The sequence below is a fragment of the Varanus komodoensis genome, unplaced genomic scaffold (genome assembly GCF_004798865.1).
Source record: "Varanus komodoensis strain SLA01 unplaced genomic scaffold, ASM479886v1 scaffold58, whole genome shotgun sequence".
NCBI lineage: Eukaryota > Metazoa > Chordata > Lepidosauria > Squamata > Varanidae > Varanus > Varanus komodoensis.
Window position 1 is genome coordinate 2,715,942 of NW_025336197.1, and position 24,200 is coordinate 2,740,141.

General features: G+C 41.2%; 1 protein-coding gene across 1 annotated transcript in view; it reads left to right on the plus strand.

Moving 5' to 3' along the window:
- Positions 1 to 8,488: 8,488 nt before the first annotated feature.
- LOC123033061 (ubiquitin-conjugating enzyme E2 E2) overlaps positions 8,489 to 24,200 on the plus strand; it is a 142,864-nt gene continuing 127,152 nt past the window's right edge. The window contains exons 1-2 of the mRNA XM_044449407.1: positions 8,489 to 8,736; positions 21,982 to 22,165. Of these exons, the coding sequence (XP_044305342.1) occupies positions 21,990 to 22,165 (176 nt within the window). The 5' untranslated portion in view covers positions 8,489 to 8,736; positions 21,982 to 21,989. The remainder of the gene's footprint in view (positions 8,737 to 21,981; positions 22,166 to 24,200) is intronic.

A 24,200-nucleotide genomic window follows, 5' to 3' on the forward strand; every position in this document is an offset into this window, starting at 1 on the left:
GACTTCCTAAGACACTACAACAGGAATAATATATATATAAAATAAAAAATACTTTCCTAGTGGGCCAAAGAAACCTAATTTCACCTAGAGGCCATGATCTCCGGAATTAATGCAAAACCAAAACCTCAAATTGTAGCTCCCTTTACCTAGAAATTAATTCCATTAGTTAAATGGAGCTAGATAGTTATACTTGAAAACAAAAAACAAGCCTTTCCTGATCCACCAGTCATAATTTTAGATACCATTATCTGCTTTTACTCTTTTTAATTCTCTATTTTGATTCATTCATTCTTTTTATTCACCATTTTGGAATCTTGTGAAATATAGAGGACTATATAAATCCTGCATTTAAGTGAATAGATAAATAGAATATGATTTTACTTGGTTTGGCATGTCATGAGCAGAGCTGGCTGGAGCCAGGGGTCAGACTAGATGGCCCAGGAAGCCCTTTCTGACTCACTCAGTTTCTATGTCTCTATGTCCATTTGGATGATCCCTCATAGATACAAAAGGAATCATCAGAATCTAGCCAGAATTGACAAAGTGAGTCTCTTTTTATTGGTCCTAATGTAGATGGTTGAGCCCTACAGAGTGCAAATGATCAATTATTCTGCATGTGAGAGTGCGTAGACAGAGCAAAACCCAACAGCATTCTCTGTGGCTAGTGCCTCCAAAGGTGTGAAAGGGGTCAAATTACACTTGCTTGTCATAGGACTGCACAACTACAATGCATATTTCACCTTGCTGCCTTTCAGTATTCCAGGCCAGATCTGGCTGAACACATTTTTAGGCTCAAGGCGGAGAATAAGAATTACGCCATCCCTTTACTAAAACCCCCAAACTTGTAATTTGTGGCCATTTAATAGCACAAGCAACCTGCCCTCACCTTACCTTACAGAGAAGGGCTACTCTCTTGCTGGTGTACAGGACCACATTTGCAACTTAACTGAAGTATCTGAATACCAAGTGCAAAATAGAAAGACACTTATGAGTTTCTTTTAAGATGGACCACATGTTAGCAATTGGAAAGTGTATATTTTGTAAAAAAATTTAATTCTTGGAATAGCTTTTGTTACATTGAATATGTTACATTCTAACACTCTGAACATAGCGCATAGAGCAGGACAATGGCTTTATATTATCTCACGTATATGTTATATAAACATAGGCAACCCTTAAGTCCTAAATATACTGATACAAGCTGCCTAGCTTAATCAAAAGATGATTATTTTAAAACATCGTGTAAGTTTTCCTCATGTTCTGAAGGTTACCTGCTGCTAATTAGCAAGCTGAGATGTATGTTTATATTCTTTATTCAATGAACCAGCCAAGACAGTTTTGGTATAGTACCAATGGGTCATTTTTAATTTCATTAAGAGCTCCAATAAAATAAATCATGGCTGAAATCCATTCACCCAGGGATAAGTTCCATTTAAGAAGGTAGGAATCATTTCTCAGTCAACTCGCATAGGACTGTGCTCCGTGGAATGTTATTACAGTTTCTTTTATTCTCAAAAGAGGCGAGAGATTGGCTTTGGGAATGCTGCTAAGGCAGAATAAATCAATTTTATCCAAAAGTAAACTGTAGGTAACATTTCTGATGAGTGACTACAGGTTACTTTCACATGAGGCTATTAATATGCAATCATCTTGCCTTGTTTACAAAATTTTATTTTAGGGCTGGGTTTCCAGATGTTGTCATGATCTATCCCCTGTACCCCTCCCACATTTTCCCATTTCTTCAGGCCTCTTCCCACAGAAAATCTATTAAGATGAAATAGCTACACAAGGCTTCTTGAGTGTTATTGCTAGGAACCCAGTGGGAGCACCCGTAGAAGTACCAAAATGTAGAAAGATGTAAATATAGCCATAGATGTAGCAGTGTCAACAATATTAGAAAATTTCAATATTCTAATACTTCCAGAAGTTCCTATACTATGCTATACTACATATTGGAGTGCAGTGAAAATACTGATAACTGATATTTCTGGGTAGGAGAAATAAAATTATTATGACATCCCCGTATTGTCTGCTCTTATATTTTATTCATTGAAACTGCAATGCCTGTTTGCCATTTGGCTGACAAGTCTGAAGAATATGAAAAAAGCAAAAACAGTGTTTATATTTTGTAAAATAGATGTATACCTCAACCACATATATTAACATAATTGTTTTGTTAAGGCTAAGTGGTCTTTTTTTCCCTGTCAGTTCTACAATACATGTTTGTTGCAACTCGAAGGCAGATACACATAAGTTTTCCTACAATTGAACAAAGTATTTTGTTGTGTTCCTCTCTTGATTAAACAACCCACAATTGTGAGCACCACCTTAAAATTACTGTTCAGTTCCTTGGAGCAGCCTTCCAGGTAATCTGTGCTTCTGCAGCATTTAACGATCTCTACACCTATTATTTAAAGCTTCAGGCTGTTTAAAAAAATATCCAGACAGAGGGCAATTGAAGTTGACACATAGTAATTTGTCCAGTGTCTTTCAGTGAGTTTCTTAAATTCACATTTAACAGGCCATCTTCTTGACCACACTGCCTCCATCTTGTGTCTGAGTCTGGAAACCACTAGCTTAATTTTAGTTTGAGTCATGGAAACTTCTGGGTATTGACACTGCCCATTTTATCCTGCCATACAATTTTTCCATTCATTCAGTGACAGAATTATAAAATGGTTTTCTTATTACATTACACTTATACCCTTCCTTCCTTCCTCTTGCAAAGAAACCAGGGCAGCTTACAAGGTTCTCCTCTCCATTTTATGCTTGCAACAACAACCCTTTGAAATGGGTTTAGGCTGAGAGACAATGACTGGCCCAAAGTCACCATAGCCAAGTGAGAGTTTCATAGCCAAGTGGAGACTATAAGCTGGATCTCCCAAGTCCTGGTTCAGCCCTCTGGCCACTGCATCACTGGTTCTGACATTACTCCTGCTTTTTCAGAAGGGGATAATCCCCAAATGCAACATAGTGTCTGACTAGCTGCTCAAAGTGCCACTTGCTGTCCTATTCATGTCCTTGGATATCCATGTCTTGCTATTTCTTTCTTCCCTATGGCTGTACTAGAGATCATACCATCTCTGTTCCACCTTTGCTGCACAAGTGTGGTGAACAAATTACATAGGGTTTTAATAAAATAATAAAATCTTAGCAATGTTTGGGAACCAGATAAAACAGTCCCAAGGTTTAAGCAAAGGTAATACTGCCCTAGAAATATTCCTGAACAATATTTCAAAGCCAGATTAAAACTAAGAGGAAAAGTAGATTTGCAAAGCCAGAGTCAGGATGATGCCACAAATACTCCCTTCAGTTTAAGGTGCATATTGGAAGGAATAATCCAATGGCCTCCTAGATAGTATATTTGAAGGGTCATAGGATTCCAAGGCTGGGAATTGTGCTAGAAACCCCTAATTGTTAGTGCATTAGATACTGCCCTGACACTTCCTTTTTCCCTTTCCCAATTTACATAGATTATACAGTACTCTGTCTTAATGTCCAGACTTTGCTGGTTTAAGGTAAGAATAACTTAAACATCTCCAGAACATTCTCAGGGAAAGTATCATTCATTTTCTCCGTGACTTCCTAGGGCTGCATGTGACCATCACATGGTTCTCTTTTAGATCGTTGGAATGCCAGCAAATGTTTTGTGCTTTCATTGTATATTCGACTGTTAAGGTATATTACAGCCTCTGTGTTAATCCTGTCAGCCTGTGTCACCTGTGGCCAAGCAAACCTTCATAAAGTATGTCACAACCCCATCAACCAAAACTGCTTTTGTTTTGCTTTTGTCTGTCACTACAGCCCATCACTTTCTTAACCAGGACAGAGGGTACAGCCAAAAAACTTGTCACCAAATTTATTACCAGACCTTCACCTGGAAAGATGCTAATGCCACGTCTGAGTGTTTACCTAACTCTCCCTCCCTCCCTCCCTCTCTCTCTCTTTGCAATTATTCTTCTTCCTACTCTACACTATTCTTTCACTGCTTCCTAAGGTTAGCATTAGGGATCAGTGCTGCAGGGCAGTGACTCATGATTCACAGCTTCAGGAGGGCCTATTTGCACTGAGCAGGTGCAGCTAGTGGGAGGTCTGAGGTTCAGTTGTATGAACAGGAGCCTGCCTCCTCCTCCCAATCCCACAGCATTAGACATAGGAGCCACAGGCCGCTCCCATCCTGAGCAAAGGCAAGTGGGTGTTGCCTGCGGGCCTTTGCCACTTGGTCACCTGCCATCTCACTTTGGAATATGCAGTGGTAAAGATGGGCTCTGCCATACCTACACTCAGAGAGTGCAGGAGAATTCCATAGGTGGCGGTGGGCATTTTCCTTTTCCTTTTCCTGTGGGCTCTGCTTCTGCTCACACTCCAGCTCACCCTGAGCAGAGCTGCTGGACCAGTTCCTCCATATGATGCCACCCAAAGAGAGGGTAAATAAACAGGCAGAGCTTCCTAGAGGAAGCATGCAGGTGAGTGATCAGAAGCTGTGCTCCTCTTTGCAGCCGTCACATGACCAAACCCTTTTTGGCATGCTTCTAAAGAGAGATGGCCAAGTGACCCGACAGGACTATCAACCGCTCCTGAGTGGCTTCTGCCCCTCCCTTGCTTGCCTGTGCCCTTCCTGTGGGCAGCACAGCTAGGACCTTCAGGTCCAAACCCTACCACTGTGCCACCCACCACAGGGGAGCACAAACAAGCTAGAGAAGCCACTGCCACATCCTTTCGCCAATTTACCCTGGGTCAGCACAGTAGGCATAACTGGTTAGTCATCAGTGGAAGACCCCTTGTTGGACTGCAGGCCCCCCAAATCACCTCTGCACTGCCTTTAATTTAAAAAAAAATCTCCTTCCTCACGTTCATTGAAGGTGGTAGCTGATACTGCTACCACCCTTTCCCAGCATAACAGCTTCCTTCTTTAAACAGGTGTGTGCTTGTGCAAAACCTGGAAAAGGAAAGGTTTGATGGAGTCACAGGGGGATCAAGGCACATTAGAAAGGAAAAATGAAATTTGCTAATGGAGAATGCTTACCTCGATATATTTAATTGAAGAAGACCCCTTCCCTCCATAAGAGAGGGAGCCTTTTGTGCAAGGGGGTTGTCAGCCATGAGCGCACTTATTTATTAGACTTGTTTAAAGCTGCCTGTTAGCATCATGTTCTGCCAATCATTAAGCTGGAAAAGAGGCAGAAAAAGGGAGAGGAGTGTGTGCCTGTGTGTGTTTGTATTCCCTCACTCTTTCTCTGTTTACTTTGAGGAACCTGCCCAGCACAGCACAATTCCAGTATATAAACTTCTTTAAATAGAGAGGTAGATAATTCATTATTATTCTTTCTCTCCTCCACATTCCTTTCCTATAAATTTGAACTCTCCACTAATTACTTTCTCTGTGTTGTTCCATATTCTGGAGAATTTGTGAGTCTGAGGGAGGAGGTAGTGTTTGATGGGAGTATGTAGATAAGAAGTTTTGTTGAATTCAGTGGGACTCACTCCCATTTAAGTATGCATGGAACTGAAGCCTTAAGGGAACACATGTGTCTCTGTATAAATGCCTTGTTGTGAGTCTGTCTCTGGGTGTGAATTCCTCAAGCTTAATATGTACATGAATGCTTTGAGGTTTGTGTGTGCTGCATTCTCTATCTCCATCTTACACATGTGGCACCCATGATTCTAAGGCAGGTTATTGCTTCCTTCTTTGCGCAATGTGGCTTGTTGCAAGAAAAAATGTGGCTTCAAAGGAACACTTTTTGTGTGAAGTATTACTACTATTGTTGTTACAACATGCGTAACAATACAGTTTTAACATTCTGAGAATTTGAAGCTGTGTCTATGGGTTACATCAGCAGAGCAAGTAGTACACAGTTCTTATTCCCAGTTGCTGGGAGGCAGAATAGAGCATGACATCATGGAAGTATTGCTATCTAGTGAACCAGTGTTTTGTTTTTAGGGAAATGCAGTGGAGGTAGGTTGGGGTAGGACTGTAAAGTATTTGATTAAAAAATGTCTTCATTAAATTTCTTTCTGCCCTCACTGGTGTCTCACAGACCTATACCCCATATATACTGTATAAGAACCTTAACATATTCATAGTGCTCCATGCGTCTGATGAAGTGGGCTATAGTAGACAATAGTTTATACCATTATAAGTGTTTTTAAGGTGCCGCAAGAGTATTTTTAATTTTCCTTGAGTTGACTTCATGTAGAAGATGGATGCAAATGGATAGGGCATAAGAGAAGCATGCAGATGTTTTACAAAGGTTGCATGCTTAGTATGAGTTAGAAGAGCTGGTGTTCAAGTGCTCTCTTTGGGGCCCATATAAGCTAAAAATCCAAGAGGAGTACAGGATGCTTCTTGTCTCTAGTGAATGTGTATATAAATGTGCATGCTATAAAATAATGCACAGATGGCCATTTTACATGCTAGGGAGGTTTACTGTAAACATAGCGAAAGACAAATATGTATTTCTAGTGCAAAATTATTTGCTTCATGCTATCGCATTTATGTTTTACCTTTCTTCCCCATTTTTACTCCTACAACAATCCTGTGTGGGAGGTAGGCTGAGAGGTAGTGATTGACCAGAACATGCTATGAGAAATGGGAGGCAACTGCTAATTCTTCTCAGGTAGGAACATGTCCTGGACCAGTATTAGCTGTGTGTCTGTCCTGTTTGGCTCTACCATCTGAATCAGTGAGTCAGTCTGTGTGTCTAGTTTGAGTACGTTTGTGCATATATGAAGGTGGGAACCAATGTGTGTTCATGCTTTGTGTGTCTGTGTCCTGTATTCTGGAAAAGGAGAAGCTTGTGTTTGAGTTTCTACTAGTTTAGAAGTCTGGTAGTCTTTACAAGTCTTTTCCTTTTGCACTGTGTGAACATTGTTGTCTGTCTGTGTGTATTGTGTTAAGGTTCAGTACTGGAGAAAGAGTAGGCGTCTCAATGCAGATAGCTACACCAGAGACAATCATGGCCTTGACCTGGCCCTGACTGTACAGTTTTGAGGATATCAGCAATGGCAACGGCAGGTGGTGGTGGTCATGATTACAGGGTGGTGGTGTGACATCTTTCCCCCACCATTGTTCACTCTTGTTCCCTGAGGAAAGGAAATCATTTCTTCGGGAAGAGAATGCAACTTAAAAGTACTGCTGTTGTGCAGCTGTGTGATTTTCCACTCCCCTCCTTGCATGCACAATCATAAAGTTCATGTCCTCACAGGTCTTCTTCCCATGAGATGGGTTGCTGACTGTTGGGAAGGTAAAGACTGTTCTGCCTCCTCTGACCACTTGGCTCCACTTCCGCTGACCTGCCCTTTGTGCACACACCAAAAACAACATCAGACTGGCCACCAAACACTAGGCAAGGGCTGATCACATCTGATCACCAGTTCACCTCTGCACTGGGGGAGAACAGGACCTAGCAGGGCTGCCCAGAACAAAGTTGCCACCACCTCTGCTTGTTTCCCCTCTGAGCAGTGCAGTAAGGAAGTATGCTGGTGGGCCAGCAAAGGGGAAGCGGCTGGATACAGTACTCGATCCAGACATCAGCAGCTGCCTCCATCCAGTGACACACTAGGCATGGTGCATCTCGATCATTTTAAACTCTGCCCCCCCCATATACATTGTGCATTACTTCACTTTCTTCAAAAGACAAGCCTGCCCAGCTGTGCTGAGCTTTTAGGGCACTCTTGCCCACTCCACGGAGAGGGCATCTGTCCCCAAATCCAGTCTAAATATACTTCTGCCCTCTGGCCAGTTGAACGCTCTGAAGTGACATCTCTGCCTGGCCAGCATCGCAGGCCCCAGTTCCCCCTCTGCACCCCCCCTCGAGAAAGGAGGAGGAGGAGGGAACGCTCGATCAGCCATCCCTGCCCCCTTGCTTCTGAGCAGCGAGGTAGCATTATGCTGGCTGAGGTCCCCTGGAACAACGCACATCGCCGAGGCCCGATCACCTGGCACTGGCCCCGCCACTCTCCCAGCCTGAAACACGTGACAGCCTGCCCCGGGTCGTCCCAGAGCCCATCCTCACCCCGTGCCTGCCTCCGCCTGGCCGGGGGGGTGTCAGATCTTCTTCCTCCTCCTCTTCCTCTTCAGCCTTCCTCCCACCCTCTGCCACACCCCGGCGCCGACCGCCGCTCAGATCCTCGCTATCCTCCCTCGCCTGCACCGCCGACGACGCCGCCGCTCCGCAAGGCCGCCCCCCCATGCCTCGCTCCCGCCCCCCTCCGCCAGCCTCCCTTTCCCTTTAAACTCGCGCCTCGGCCCCCACTCTCCCTCCCTGCCTGCCTCCCTGCGCCGCCGCCGCCGCCGGCACGCGGCCTCTCTCCCCTACGGCCGCGCGTGCCCGCGCGGAGGCGCGCTCCTGCTCGCGCTCGCGGCGGCTCGGCGACTTTCCGCCTCTCCGTCATTCTGCGAGCCCAAGCGCGCCGCCGCCGCCGCCCGTCTCGCTCCTCTTCCCCCCACCCCGAACTCTTGGCTTAATTGGCCCGGTCGGGCGCGCGCGCTCGCGCGGCGGGTTTACTTTTCTTCAGGCGGTGGCAGCGGCGGCGGCGGCGGCAGCTGGAGAAGTGGCCGTCGAGGGCGGGTGGACGAGCGGCGGGCGCGCATGTCTCAGTGACCGGTGCGAAGAGGAACTCCCCACCCCTCGTCCCCTTCTGGGCGCCCCCCACCCCTCACCCCCGGATCAGGAGTGACACGCCGCCTCCCGAAGCTGGAGAGCCAGAGACCCGCGCCCGCCCTTCCTCCCGCAGGTAAAAGCGCCCTCTTCCCTCCCCGCCCTCCTCCCCCTCCCCCCCCTCCCCGCTCCTGAAAGTGTCCCCCCCCGCAAGCCAGGCGCTTCCCCCGCGACCAAGCCCTGGCCCCGCCTATCACGGCGAGCTGGGCTAGCCAGCCTCCCCCCTTCCCGCACCACGATGCTTTATTGCCCACGAGGCAGGGCACCCTCCTGCAACTCACTTGTTTGTTTGTGTTTCAACCATCATGCCTCCCAGTTAATCCTTTCTGCATACCTTCTATTTGGTCAGGGTTTCAGGGCTGACTAAATAGTTCCCTTCTCGCCCCCCCCCCTTTCTATCCTTCTGCCCAATCCTTATGACAGATTTCTCCCCCCCCCCTCCGCAGCTCATTTCTTTCTCTCACCCCCCCCCCTCTTAACCCTTCGGTCTCTCCCACAAACACCATCCATTCCTCAACACCACTGTGCTGTGTCCCTCTCTCAGCACTGGCTGACTGCTCCTACTACTCAGCTCCACCATGTCAATGGCCTTTCATCACTTTTCTGCAGTCATAGTTAGGGAAGGGAAAAGGTGGATCTTGTTCCCCGTCCTCTCTCCGCGTGCTCAAGTGTGGGTTTTGCTCCACATTAGTGATGGTGTGCTTGGTTAATACTAAGTGCAAAGGTATGCAAGGCACCTGCACCAAATTGTGCCTGTTCTTTGGATGCCACCAGTTCCCTATAATTGGCTCTCTCCTCCTGTCCACCCCCATATTAAATAGTGGTGCTGAGGCCTGTTAAACAACACCCTCCTGTAAAATAATTTTTGCTGTGGTATTTCGACACTCCCCAGCAATAGCTTCCTTATCTCCAAAAGATGTTCCCTATAACAGAAGGGTCATGACAATAACCAGTAAACTGTGATCCCTTTGATTGCCATGTTGTCACTGGGCAAAGCTCTGCGGTAGGCAACTCTGAAATATAATGCTGCTTCTCAAAGTTCTTAATCCTTTAAATCAACTCATTGTCCTTTCAGTCACTCTTAGCCTGTTAGCCTCCAACTCCTCAAACTGACCCTCTCTATATATATACACACACACACACACACACACACACCCCGACCCACCCCTTATCCTCATTTCCAACATGAACTGCTTATCCAAAGTGTTGCCCTCCAAAATAGTGGCATTTCACAGAAAAAGTACCAGTGCCTCAATCTAGTCTAGCAAGCTCTCTTCCAAATGTAGCTAATACTTCCTTAGAAATAGATACTTAGAAAAAAGTCTGAGTTCATTGCAGTAAGTTAGTATTAGGTTGCAGCCTGAGGATGGCTTCAGACAGGACAAGTTTTCTATGTGACTAACATTTCCACAAAAGCACATGATTGCATGTGTGCTGTCTTGTGTGATAGATTGTTTTGCCACATGGGACTTCTGTATCATGCTCAAGTGGGTTAACAGATTCATGTTCACTGGTAGAGCACATGCTTGGTGTGCAAAAGGTTGTACGTTCAATCTCTGGCATTTCCAGCTTGACTTGGAAAATTCCTGCCTGAAACCTGGACAGCTGCTGTTAGTTTCATCAATATTGGGCTGGATGGCCCAGTGGTCTGATTCTGTATATGTTCTATGTTCCTTGGCATTTTCTGTTGTTGCAAGTATATATTGAGATATATGCAGCTTCTTACAAAGGAGTGATATAAAGGCGGGTGGGTGGAACTCTCTTGATTCCCCATGTGTGAGAGAATCCTCTAACCCCGTGGTACTCAAGCTGTGCTCTTCAGAGGCCAGGGGTGCCATGAGAATCATCCAGCAGTTCAGCATGGCAGTTTACTCTTACGATTATGGTGAAATTGTAAGATTTCAATGTGGCAAAAAACAAGCGTATCTAAGTTATTAAAATGACGTATAATTTTTCATAGTATTTGTTAGGGATGTTATACTAAAATTTAGTATGTACACAGGAAATTTAGTAGTTACCAAGTAATAAATAGGTTCATTAATGCATTATAAATATGCATGGTATGAAATATATTATTGCACTGTTAACTTTAACATTTTGTTCAAATAAAATGTATTGCACAAAATGTATTTATTAATGCTTTCCATGCTGATTTTTAACATTGAGAAGGATTCCTTGGGCATTTCCAGTTTAAAGACCGCTGCTCTAGCCCATATCACATGTTGCCACCATGCATAGCTGCTGAATCCTCCATCACATCCCAGTCATTCCTATCTTGCCATTGTCTGCAGTTCTCTTGATGTACTACTTTTCAGCATTGCCATTCCAGTAACTTCTTCATTGTACTATACCAATGAGTCAGTCAGCCAAACTTATTTATCGCTTCCTTTATTAAAGAAAGAAAACCTATCCCCTTGAGCTTTTTCTGTAATAAATGTTATTCTCCGTATCTCTGTTGGTTATCTTTCCTTTTTTAGTGTTTAAAAAGCCTTTTTATAATATCCGCTGTATTCTATCATGCCACTACACATTGAGCAGAACCAATGTATAGTGACAACACTACTACACCAATTAAATCTGTTTATGAATCCAGCTCTTCCAACAATACCCTGCTACTGCTCTTTCACTGTTCCATTAGCATTTACCCTCTTTGTTCTAATACTTGTTAGATGTCTCTAATCACCTCTTTCTCCATGTGCATAAAGTAAATTCTTTCAGTTAGGAAGAGGAATACTTTATTGAGCTGTAATGCACCTATTATTGTCCCTTATGATTGCTCTGAGTTCTCAGATAGAGGAAGAGGTTGAACAGCTTCCCCTTCCTTCTCTCTAAACACCCAGAAGATTGGAGCTGTGGGCGAGAGCAAGCAATAGGCTTTTATGTGATAGCATCTTATGACAGGGAATTTTCAGCCCCTAATTCCCCTTTTGGAATGCCCTCAGTATATATTCTAGCCCAGCCTTCTTTTTAAGTTCACTACCTTGCACCTTCCATTCTGTCTCTTTACTACTTTTCTTTCCATTTTATCTTTTACTATGCTCATTTTCTCTTCTTCTTGCCTTTCCAAGGGAAATGCCTGAGAAGTAGAGGATGTCACATTTTAAAAGTGTCCAGTTTAACCTCTTGCCATTTCCAGTATGACATGTGGCTCCCAACTCCCCTCTGGGGAAATAGAAAAGTAGACAACTTGCACATATCAATTCTGTATTTATCAGTTTGGAGCAGCTGTTTCTCCCCCTTACTCCAATCCTAAACCTTGGCCTAGTGGGTTATAAACCAAACACCCTGTTTTCTCTTTCTACCCCTTCCACAAAAACCTCCCTACTCCATGTGTTGATCATTTCACCTTGATCAAATTCTAATGAAAATGAAGTAGAAGTTGTGATTGCTTTTCATGGATCCAATTTAAATATTCAAGTCATCGTAGCTTGTATGAAATTTAAAACTGTTTTAGGAAGACATGATCACTGTCTTCCTTTGCCGCACAGATTCCAGTTGCTTGTTGCTAAGGTTCTGATTATTCTTTCTGGCATGGGGGAGGGCAGAGATGGGAAAGAAGTGAGGTCTTTCAGTTTTGTATTTAAAATTTGTGGAGAGACAGATACTTTGACACTCACATTTGATTATCTTGTGTTCTTGGAAAGACTTTAACCTTTCTGACCCTTGTGCATCCCTATCTGTTTCTCTTAGAAGATACTTAAAAGCTTTTATCTGGATGTGGAATAATTTAATAGAAAAGGTGTTTAGACAGTGTGTTTCTAATATTTTATTGCACTGGGACATCACCTTTAGGTTACTTAATTCTGTGTGGTATTAAGGACAGCAGTAAAGTGTTTTCCTGTAGTGCCCCTCTCTTCTGTTGATTTTTAGATTGTTGCTTTATTTATTTTTCTTTGTTTTGACCACATGTAAAAGGTTGAATTTCATGGGCTAAACATGTTTCTATTTCAGTTAGCTCCAAACACCTTTAAATGGCTGGAAGCTGACTTTTAGTTTATGTTTGCAGGATATAGTATGGAGCAGTGAGTGGGTGTTTTTTTAGAGGGCAGTGGGAGAGGGAGATGAGAAAATAGCCAGACATCTAATGACAGATTTAAACATTTATTTTCTGTTGTAAAAGCTGGCATTACTTGTTAAAGTAATGATATGTTATGGACTGCTGCTGTTATGCATTTATCTGATGAATGGTAACCTGAACTTCTGAAACAAAATATAGTTGTTTTTCAACACAGTAATATTTATAGCACAATTGTAACAGCAAGCACGTGCTTGGAATTCGCTGAAAGTGTTTCTTTTCCCCTGGTAAACCATTCCAAAGTATGCGCATCTTTTGCTGTCATTCCACTTTCAAAATGTGCTATGTAAAAGATCATTAGGTTGTATGAAAGAATATCTAAAATGAGAACAGACTTCTGTAATCTCGCCTCAGATTTTTCATTTTATTTTCTTGAACTGTCACCTGACTAAATCTGAATACATTTGCATATGAAAAAGCGGTAGTTTAAAGGAAAGTAAAACATACTTTGAAGTAACTGTGTTCTTAGATGCATTCTTCTTCTTCAGAGAAGAGGGATGCCTCTTTGTAAATGGTCATCTCTAATCTTTATAACTACTTTTAAAATGATATGAAAATGCACTGCTTGATTAATCAGGGACACCTTTGGATCAAAATACTTCAACCAATTGACTAAACGTGACCCTATTATTTTCTTAATTTGGGGGGGGGGAGGAATTGAGTAAGTAGAGTCCTTTATGCTTTTAACATAAAAATACTAGTTTGTTTCAAGTTACTTTTACAACTTGGTACAAATTTGATTTGAACATCTCCATGTTTTTGACATTTTTACTTTATGGTCCTAAATACCAAACCAATTTTGCTTTCAAACAAGGAAAGGAATGGTCGGGGTAAGATTAGTAATTTAAATAGCTTTAGCTCACTTCTGGAAGGACAAGAAGAGTGTAATGCAGGTATGCATAACATTTTGGCTTCAAAGTCTACTTATGCTGCTGGATGGAAAGCTGGGGGCTGCACAGATCGACTTTGGGGCCAAAATGTTATGCATTCACAGAATACACATTCTCCCCCCCCCCAATCTCACACACACACACACACACACACACACATTTATGCATCCTCCAAAAGCACTACTTTCCCCTCTGCCCCCAGAGTTTCACAATTTGAAAAGTATGTCAGTATTTCACAGCACAATCCTGAAGCTGCTAGGTAGTCTCAAGAAGGCTATAGGATTTTTCAGATTCCCAGCTACAAGGCTGGCAAATTGCTTTGTTCTTATAGCTGGGATTCTGCATTAGAATCACCCTCTCCTCCCACAGCCAGTATAGAACATACTGCACCAGCTGCTTCTCCAAGGTTGCATAGTGACTTAGAGAAGGCCTTTGGTGGTGCTTCAGGAGCCAGCAAGTGGAGGAGACAGGCACCACAAAGCAAGAACATATTCTGAAGGTATTTCCCCCTGCTTCTATCCCACTCCAGTGCACTGTACTTAGATAGTCAAAATTGCCAAAATGCTTTGTAGAGCAGTTGGAGTACCCAAAGTAACCTTAACCTCCACACTTCTCCTGCCCTCCATTGAATACCCATAATCCTCTACATTCAGAGGGCATCTTGATTGGATTGCACCCGAAAGAGTGGTTGACACAATTTCCCTTTCTTTTGCTGGATGATTTATATGATGATTACTTTCCATGTGAACTGCATTTGGTCAGACCCACTCAATTATGTAATAACAAGTCTTTCTTCAGATGCACCCATAACAAAAATAGGCAATTTCATTTAATGATTATGCTAATATCCCATGGAAATTAATTTTATCATCCCATCTGCAATATGCTTCCTCAGGCCTGTTCAATTTTTACAATTACAACTGCTTTTTCAGATCCTTCCACCCTATCAATCCAGTCAGGCAAAACAATTTTAGTTTCCAAGTTAGTTAATGCTGCTGCTTTCGCCATTCCACCATTAAGCTTTCTGCTTGCTTTTGGTTTTAAATGTAGTGCTGCCTTTGGCTGCCACCATCAGCCAAAGCTGGTTGTGTCAGAATACACCCATAGCCGCAGGACCCTCTGATGGTGTTTCCTGGATTATATTCCAAGAGCCACTCTATAGAAGTCCTGTTCCTTGAAAATCCTCTTTCTGGGAGATGATAAATTGCAGAGAGAATAGCAGTAGTTCTAGCTGCAAAGAGATGTCAGTAAGGTAGAGATTCCCAGTGCTGCGGTAGAAGTGGTATCATTCCAAAAACAGGTTGTACATGCTGTAGACTGTACTTGGCAGTGACTTTTTCAGCATTTTCTTTTCTGTTAAACTTTTTTTGCACTGCAGTTTTGGCTTGCAGGGGTCCTTGGGAGGACACCTGTGGACAGCAGGGAGTGCACACTTGCGTTAATGTATCCACTGGGGCCTTGCATGCGGCAATCTGATGAAACAGTTCAGTAGCAATTTCCCGTCTCTTATCCAGAAGCGCATTTGGTGCCTTCCACTAGATCATGCCTGTCCTAAAGAGCATGGGCAGAGGTATTCTATTGGAGGATACTATCAAAGTGACAGCATCAGAAAGGGATGGTCCTGTCATGATGATCTTCCCTTCCCTTCCCTCTTTCTTTTTGTTGTGTGGATATTTGGCAAATATTGTAGGATGTTCATTGATTAGCATTTCTGTAATGCTAGGTACTGCAATGATCATTTTATCATTATGAGCAAGAGGGGTCACAACATTTATTTTTTCACTGTTGGAAAGAATACTAACTCTTGCCTGCTTGGCCCATATTCATTACTGTTTTAATAATTGCTTGATTTTATATCCTGCTCTTCCATTCATCAATACACTACAATTGAAAACATATGTAAATAATGTAAACATAGACATAATATTAAAAATGAGCACATAACTCCTCGCAGTGTTCATCATAGTTAGTACTAGTTTGCTATGAAGAAATGGTGAGCTGGTTGCAGATGTGTTCAGCTTTTTCAGGATACTTGGTCTTACACAAGATTCCCAAGATTTCCAAATTAAATCCAAACATATAGAATTATTAAAATAATTATTAACGTTATCACACTAAATTGAACTTCAAAAATTCAGGCTTGTTTCAGTAATTTTAATAATCATTAAAGTTTAATTAAAGTACAAAATAACAAAAACACTTTTAAATTAGATTTAAATAAACAATAATAAAACTGCAGGGTAGTAAAATTCCATAAAGGCAGCAAGGACAAACATTACAATCTCCTTAAAGCAGGGAATGTTTCTATCCAGACTGAAAGAAACTGCTGTAGGACCTTTGTTTTAAAAGAATCTTGTCTAAGCTCTTTAAATAATTATAAGGTCATTTCAAACCTCACTTTTCAGGCCAGAGCTGTGAAGCAGTAGATAAACCAGCATAGTCAGGGCCTCCTAAATTACAAGGGCTCTCTAGATCCTCATCCATTGACCTCTCATGCAATTTTTAGAAGTAAAATTGCTTTTGGTGGTTCTGTTAGATCATTTTGTTAGGAGAAACTGACAGGGAGTTAGTCTAATTTTTTTTGATACAACCAATTATCTCAATATTGGCTTGCTGATACTGAATATTACAGCTCTTCCACTACAGTCAATTTGATCCTACATTCCAGGGACCAGTCTGTCTTCCCCAGTGTTGTAATGTTTTACTCATGTGCAGGGTGCACAATATGCTCATTATTGTGTTGTCACTATTTCTCCCTCAGTATTCTGGGTTTAGGTTTTGCTTTTTGTTTTTTTCCCCAAAGTACTTGAATTATTTTGTGTGTATGTCTGCATGTGGTTTCCAGATACTGCAAGAATCTGAGTTAAAATTTATGTTTTCTTTCTGCTGCTTCTTCTATCCCTATACCCCCTTGCAGTTATTTCATGGGATTTGGGGATTAGAAATCCATGACTACTATTTTTGTGACTACTTTTATTGGACATCTATGAAACTGTGAATAGTCATACAATTTATTTCTAAAAGATGCATGCAGGTGTACATTCTGTTAGCAGAGGGTTTTTTTAAAGAGCAAACTAACATGACAGCTTGCCCTCACATTTCTCAATTGTAGCATTAAACTGCTGCTTATGGTACTTAATTGTGCTATCAATGCAAACAATAAAGCACATGTGCCATTCACAAGCCTTCTACTTCTACCACTCTGTGCATCTGCATGTAGCACTTGATTGTATTGTAAACATGGTTGATATTATACTGTATTCAGTACCACGTGTATTCAGAACACAGAGTGCATTTTGAAAAATTACTGGCACAGTGAGACCTCATAAATAGTGTTTTCTCCTGCAAAGGTTCAAAAAGAAACACGGGAAGGTGATTTTCACAGGATTCAAACTTATCCCAATGTTGTAACCCCGACATGAAATTTGTAGAATAGTTAATCTAGCGTTTTGGATGAGGTGGCATTAATTATGTGAATTACATCTAGTTTTGTTTCTCTTTTTCATCAGACTTGAGTGTAGCAGTTAGGTTCTTGCATACCTGTCTGGATCTAGATGAAGTTGAGAAACTCAACTCAGATAAACTGAAGTCACTGATCTAGTTGTTTCTCCTGGGGTGGTGCTTTATCTGAAATTCAAGGTTCATACTTGGGCGTTACCTTAGAATCTAGAGCCAAGCTTGTTCGTGGATATTTAGGCAGTAACTGTAACCAGGAAAAGGTTTTACTAGCTTCAACAGGGTGCCACTCAAGGTCCCTGGATAATAAGGACCTTGCTGCTGTTTTGTATTCCTCAATAACTTTACAAGTGGTTTATGTAATTTGCAGCACATGGGGCTGCTCTTTTTATGATTATCCCATCCTCCAGCTGTACTATGCTTTCAGCAATCCTGTGAGTAGGTTAGGTTGAAAGTGAATGATCCAAGGTTTTAGAAACTTCAACTAGACTAGAATAAATTAGCCACAGTCTTGTAAGAATTTCACTCACTTCTAATTAAGTTTCTAGACCAAATTCAATATGTAGCTTTCATTTTGAATATGCCTCATATTCATATGCTGTTTTTATCTCTAAGTAGAGTCCAGAATATTTGAACAACTATTTTTCTATATGAGATTCGCCAGCCTCCAAATTATATCTAGAGATGAGATTTTAGTCTTTATTCTTCCACAAGCAAGTTGTCAGTAATTTGATTTCATTACATATAATCTTAGGTTCTTACATTTTGGGAACAACAATAAGGGACATAGGCTGTGTTTGCATGCTCAGGGAAGGAAAAGAAGACATGGTGGCTTCTTTATGCTCTCTTGCACTTGCCAGTTGTATGCCATCTCATTCCCCTACTTACCCATGCCATGTGCAGGGAGCTGTGTCATCTGAACATAGGAAGATGAGCAATAGGGGTGGTATCCAGATCATCCTGCAACCCCTGGCTTGTTCTAGGCTTCCAGGTTGGTTTCAAAACCACCCTCAGTAGGTTTGAAATAAAGAGAAGAGAAGCCACAAGCTTCTTTGGTTTGTGCAAACACAGGCAAAAGTTTGAACATGCCACTGTACACAATCTATCGCAACAGTTAGGACAGGTGAGTTAAGATTGCAGCATTCCCATTGGTTGGCTTTTTATAAGCTTTGTACAGATGTATATATGCCACAATATTTGTCAGGCTGTGTCCAAGCTCATTTAATTCCACCCAGTTGAAGTTCACTGATTCTTATGTTGTGTAACATAGAACTCTGTGTAACAGTGTAGCTCATGAGCTCACATATGAACAGACTGTGGTAAGGACCCAATACAGCTACAATTCTAAGCACACTTACTACAAAACATTGACTACTAGATAAGCATACTAAGGGTTGTGCCACATATAATTTTCAGGGCTGGGCTCCTCTGAAGTATACTATTACTATTATAGAACTGCCTGTCCTCTGAAGTTAATGTTATTTACTTCCAAGTAACTACAGTTAAGATTTTAACCCAAGTAATGCGAATGAATCATCCTCATCTCATTTACAATGATGTGGAATTATTTTGCTTCACAAGAAGGCGACTGGAATTCTTGTATTTAAAATGGTTTGCAGGATTGTGTTGAACTTTAACAGCTAAGCAACAATCTCTTTTAGTCTTTTAGCAGCCACATGATTGTAGCGAAGCAGATGCAGCTGTGCCTCCCTAAATTGCTGGATTATGCCTTGATCTACTTTGTGTTACTAGACAATTCCTATTCACAAAAGCCTAGTGGCTGTGTTAATAAAGAAGTGCATCTTAAACCTTTCAGGATGGATCTAGAACAATTTTGAATCCCTGTTTGACAGAAACTCTTTTATAATTGTTCTTTTTTTAGTGCAAATGCAATGCCGTTAATAGTCTATCTTCAGTTCTTTTTCTTGTATGTAGATATATGCATACTACACAATATAATTTTTGTACAATCATTGAATCCTATATTATACTATGAACCTCACACAATTTATTGCTTGGGAAATTCATTTTATAACAATGAATGTGCAAAAGTGTGAGTTATAACTTAATCCAGGCCTCTTGAAATATATTTTAATATGCAGAAATTAAGAAATATGGTGCAGCTTTATGCAATTTTATGATGTATGCAGTTGAGCTCTTTTATAGAATAGGAGGTGATTGGCTTCTTGGTCCTGACATTTTATCTCAGAATACTATATCCCAAATTGTATTGCAGGGAACCCTGCTGTTCTGTGAGAAAATTGTAATGCTAGCTAGAAGCAGTAAGGGGGTGGGCAAAATCCACAGTGTGGAAAAGAAAAAAGGCATAATCCAGGAATGGAGGGCATGAGTGATTTGCTAATGAGGATCACCTTGTTAGCAAAAGAAACAAAAACATCAAACATACATTTCCCATAATATAATTGACTGAGTTGTAAAATTATTTCTATTTTCCCACAGTTTTCAGTAATAGGAACAAATTTATAAAAACATAATTTATGTTGCTTTCTGTTTATTTTTCATACAATATATTTAAGTTTTAATGAAGGACATTCCTTTTTAATTTTTAAAATAAAATTGTGCCCCCTACTTTGTAAGTCTGTGTGCATACAGAAAGTAGAGTGTTGAACCCTATCTACTGTTCTTCCCAAAGATCTCATTATGAGGCCTTCTGAGTCTCAGCCCAGGAACAGGCACTCTGTGGAAACAGGCAAGCCTCCACTCCTCACATTGTGCCCCTAACTGGGCAAGCCACCAGGTTCGCCTCCCCAAGGAGCAGGGTCTCTCCATTGGAGAAACTTCCATGTCAACATCTCCTCCCATGGGCTGTAACTCCTCAATGTTCCCAGGGTTGGTCTGTCTCCCTTTCTGCCCTTGGACTAATTATGGCCACCTTCTTTGGACCTCAAGACCTTGAGCCAGAGCTGGAGGCTCCACAATTTCAGAAACAGTCTTGACCTTGAAATCAGAATCTGAATCATGGGAGCACATGGAGTTTCCCATGAGCGTGAGATTTTGCATGCATGACACCATCCTTCTTTTAACATAGATGCTTTATGGGGCATTTTGTGCTTTATTTTATATTTAAGTATTCTTAAAGGACAGTTGTTTGTTCTTTCATCCCATCCTCTTTACTGTTTGATCTTTGTGAAATATACAACATCCAAAAGCCCCAGTTATTAAAAGAAAGCTCATTTTTTAACTAGACATAATTTGAACACTTCCTCATGGGAGAAAAACAGGCTAATTTGGTCCAGTTTTTTCCATAATCACCCTTTTTAAGTCCAGGGATAGTCTAGATCCTCCTTTGGTCCATCAAGACCAAAAGTATCCCATAAGTTTGGAAATACTGTTGTATGGTACTATTCTGGATAGGTTAACTTGATTGAGATTTGGCATCTTTTTATACTGGTCCATTTTTGCTTTGACTCCAAATGAGCTGGAAAGCTAGTATGATGAAAGGGGGGGGGGACTTCCCCCATTCACATTTTTCAACCTTTTTATCATTTTATATTCCCTCTATTCTCGCTTGCATTTTTATAAGATAAAAAGCCGCACATCTTATAGTCCTTTGATAATTCCATTTGCTCTTTCCTGCACTGTTCTCCAGCTATATAATATGTTTTGAGATGTGATCATCAGAACTATACACAGTATTGAAAGTGTGGTTGCAGCATCGATTTTTTTAAAGGTATTAATTAAATACCAGTTTTTAATACAAGTTCCTTTCCTGTTGATCCACAGTGTAGATTTTGCCTTTTTCACCATAGCCCATGCTAGATTGGCATATTCACTGACCCTCTTCACCACTTCTGAAGATCGCTTTCCTGATTAGTAGCTCTAATTTAGACTCCGTCAGCATATCAATTCTTTGCAGTCATAGTCTGATACACTGTCAGCTGTTACTCCACTAGTTTCCTGTAATAGGAGAGTCCATATTGCACAAATGTTAAGTAACTCAAATTGACTGCTTTTGAACAATAAAAATGTTTCTGTAGTAATGGCCATAGTAATTTTACACTGCAGAACAGAATGGACATGATGTATCCAAAGTTATAATAGAAAGATCTGTATTTTAGTGGTAAAGTACGTATATGCTTAATTGGAAGGTTTGCAGAGTGCACCAAAGGTCACTGTAGCTCAAGCACTGTGTGGGTAGATCACCTGGGGCCAAGAGAAGCCAAACACATGATTGGGCACATCATGGGTATATATTTCCTTCCCCCAGCCATGGTCCTCTGATAGGAGTCCCAGAGTATCCCTGCATGACCTCCAAGGTTTTCCTCCTTCCCTGCCACAGTTGCTAGCCATTTTTGACCTGCTGCAGCTATTTTGTTTCTTCGTTTGTTTTCAGAAAGACTTCTGGTTCTTGTGCTGGTTTATTAGCCAAAAAGTAAGCCATCTGACAGCAGCAGTCTGGGTTCACGCAACATACTAACCCACTGTGGCTTAAAAGCAAGCTGGGTTGTGTTGTGCAGACCCATTCACTATAACCCTGACAGTGCTGAACTTTGGCTGAATCCTACCCAACACGTTTTGAAATATGCAAGATTATTGTAACTTGATTCTAATTGTGGCCACTCAGAAATACCATTGTGTTCAATTTTTCTGCCAAGTAAGTGTACTTAAGACTGCAGCTCCAATTTTATTTAAAGCAAGCAGTTCCGTCCATGTTTAAGTAAAAACACTTCTTCATCTTGAGCCTTTTCTGCCATCAAATGCCTATGTACTTTTGTTGTCTGCATGTATGTATTCAAGGCAGACTTTTGTAAAACATTTACATATTGACTTTTACGTATTTATACCTGAATACTTTTAGGTATAGTCTGTTTCCACTGGATAAGTAAGTATCAGATGATTGAAAATGACTGTTTTAATTTCTTCATTGCTTTCCCTTTAGAATCTAAGATGTCCACTGAAGGGCAAAGAGTTGATGATAGTCCAAGCACTAGTGGAGGCAGCTCGGATGGAGACCAGCGAGAAGGTGTTCAGCAAGATCAGGAAAGAGAACAGGTTCAGCCCAAGAAAAAGGAGGGCAAAATCTCTAGCAAAACAGCTGCTAAACTTTCAACTAGCGCTAAAAGGTACTTGTTCTCTCTGTTCATTTTAAGTATATTTCCTTTATTAAATGCTATTAGCAGTCATCTAGTCAGCTTTCAGAGTATACTACACATTTCAGGACTGCACAGTGTTATATGTATTTATCAGCTTGCCTTATCATGATTATAGTAGTAACTAGTGGGTTGAATAACTGGTTCTACATCCATGTGGCTATAATAACAGTTGGTAGGACAAATATGTGGACATTCCTTATTGCACTTCAAACTGAGGCAATTCTGTAGCTTTAATAAATCTCTGTGTTGTGTAAGTGCGAGTGACTGATGTTCAGTCTTGTCAGTGTAACTTACAGTTGATTAGCCATAAACTTTTCAGGCACTTCAGTAATTCAGTATGATAGAAGACTACAGTAATACCTACTGCTGTAAAATATGGTGTTTTTGTTTCCCCAGTTGGTTAAGTAAATTGTCAGATTGACTGAAAATGCATTTTCATTTCATAGTGTTAAACAGCAGACTTCCTTAGTAGTTTTGGCTTTCTCACCCCCAGGAGAGAAGGTAGATTTGGAGAACAGCTACTTAAGAGATCTTAGGCTGTTGCATCAGTCACTTCAAGATAATGACTGGTGTGCTTAGCCTTTGCACAGATGGAGCCTGCGTTAATAGTTTCCCCCCAAGCACATAGCAATATAACCCTGAACAGAAACATTCATATTCTTATTTCTAGTGCACTAAAACTGATCATGGCTTAAAAGAAAAACACTTCCAGAGTATAGACATTGCATATGTAAAATTCAGGACAATGCTCTCTTCACCATCTTACCTCATTCTACATCAGAAAACCTGTAATGAGTTAAAAATATGGAAGCCCCACTGATAGAATTAATTGTAAATTGTACCAGCTACATAGTGACAGCACTCCTTGCCTCTTTACGTCTTGTGTTATTGCACTGTCGTTTTTCATGCTGGCAACACCAGTTTTGACTCATCATAGTTACATTCCACTCTGTTCCGTCTGGCTACTCCAACAAGCACGTGAAGCTATGGATGAATGGAAACTATTCAGTTTTCTTCACTGTTGGAAAATGCTTTGTGCACAATATCCCACAATACTTAATAGTGCAGGGCAGCTTCAACATGCAAAATGTGCAAATGCACATTAAAACCCCATGGATTTCTGTGTTATGGATAATTTATCTGTCCTTAAACATTTATAATTCTTAATCATCATCAGTCCTTGAACAAATAGTGAATGCCAATATCCTTGATTCTTTCACTGCTGTAGTATAAATGGTTTTAAGTAAAATCCATAGCTAGTAGGAGGCTATCACTGTGGGGGTGCAAGTAGTTAAAAGAAAAGAAACTTGGTGAAAAAAGGGACCAAGAACATTTTCAGCGTATTCCTGTTGCCTATAGAGTGCATCCTATTATGTACTGCTCATGGTAAACTTTTAGACTTACTGGCATTAGATGGGTCTGTCAGCAGCACTGTTAATTCCATTTTAAAAGTGATTTTATCCCTTAAAAATTTCTTCTCAAGTTCTCTTTACAAACAGGCAAAAACTAAATGCAACCAGAAAAAAGAGATCAGCTGAGTATTTATATTCCACTTTTTTCCTTGCAAGATACTCAAGATAACTTACATAATTCTTCTCGCAATCTCATTCTCATAGCAGCCCTGTGAGGTAGGTTGGGCTGAGAATCTTTGATTAGTACAAAGCCACCTATATATATGTATGAGCATAAATGGCAGGTAAAAGTTGTATAAAGATAATAGCAGCAAGGTTTAAGAATTCATGTAAATTAGGTACATTGAGTTTTTCATATGCATTGGGAAAATGAGAGGTGTCTAGCAAACTTCCATGGAGGGAACATTGGTCAGCTATGGCATTGCAACCAAAATCTGCTTCCTCAGTGCCTCAGCTGGCCATATCACCTTTAAAGCACTGCAAGCACATGTAAGATCTGTTGGACAAGAGAACATAGTAGGACAGAAAAACATAAGGCAAACAGATGTGAAGAGAGAGGATCCTTCAGGTATTCCTGTGTGGACTGTCCTTGG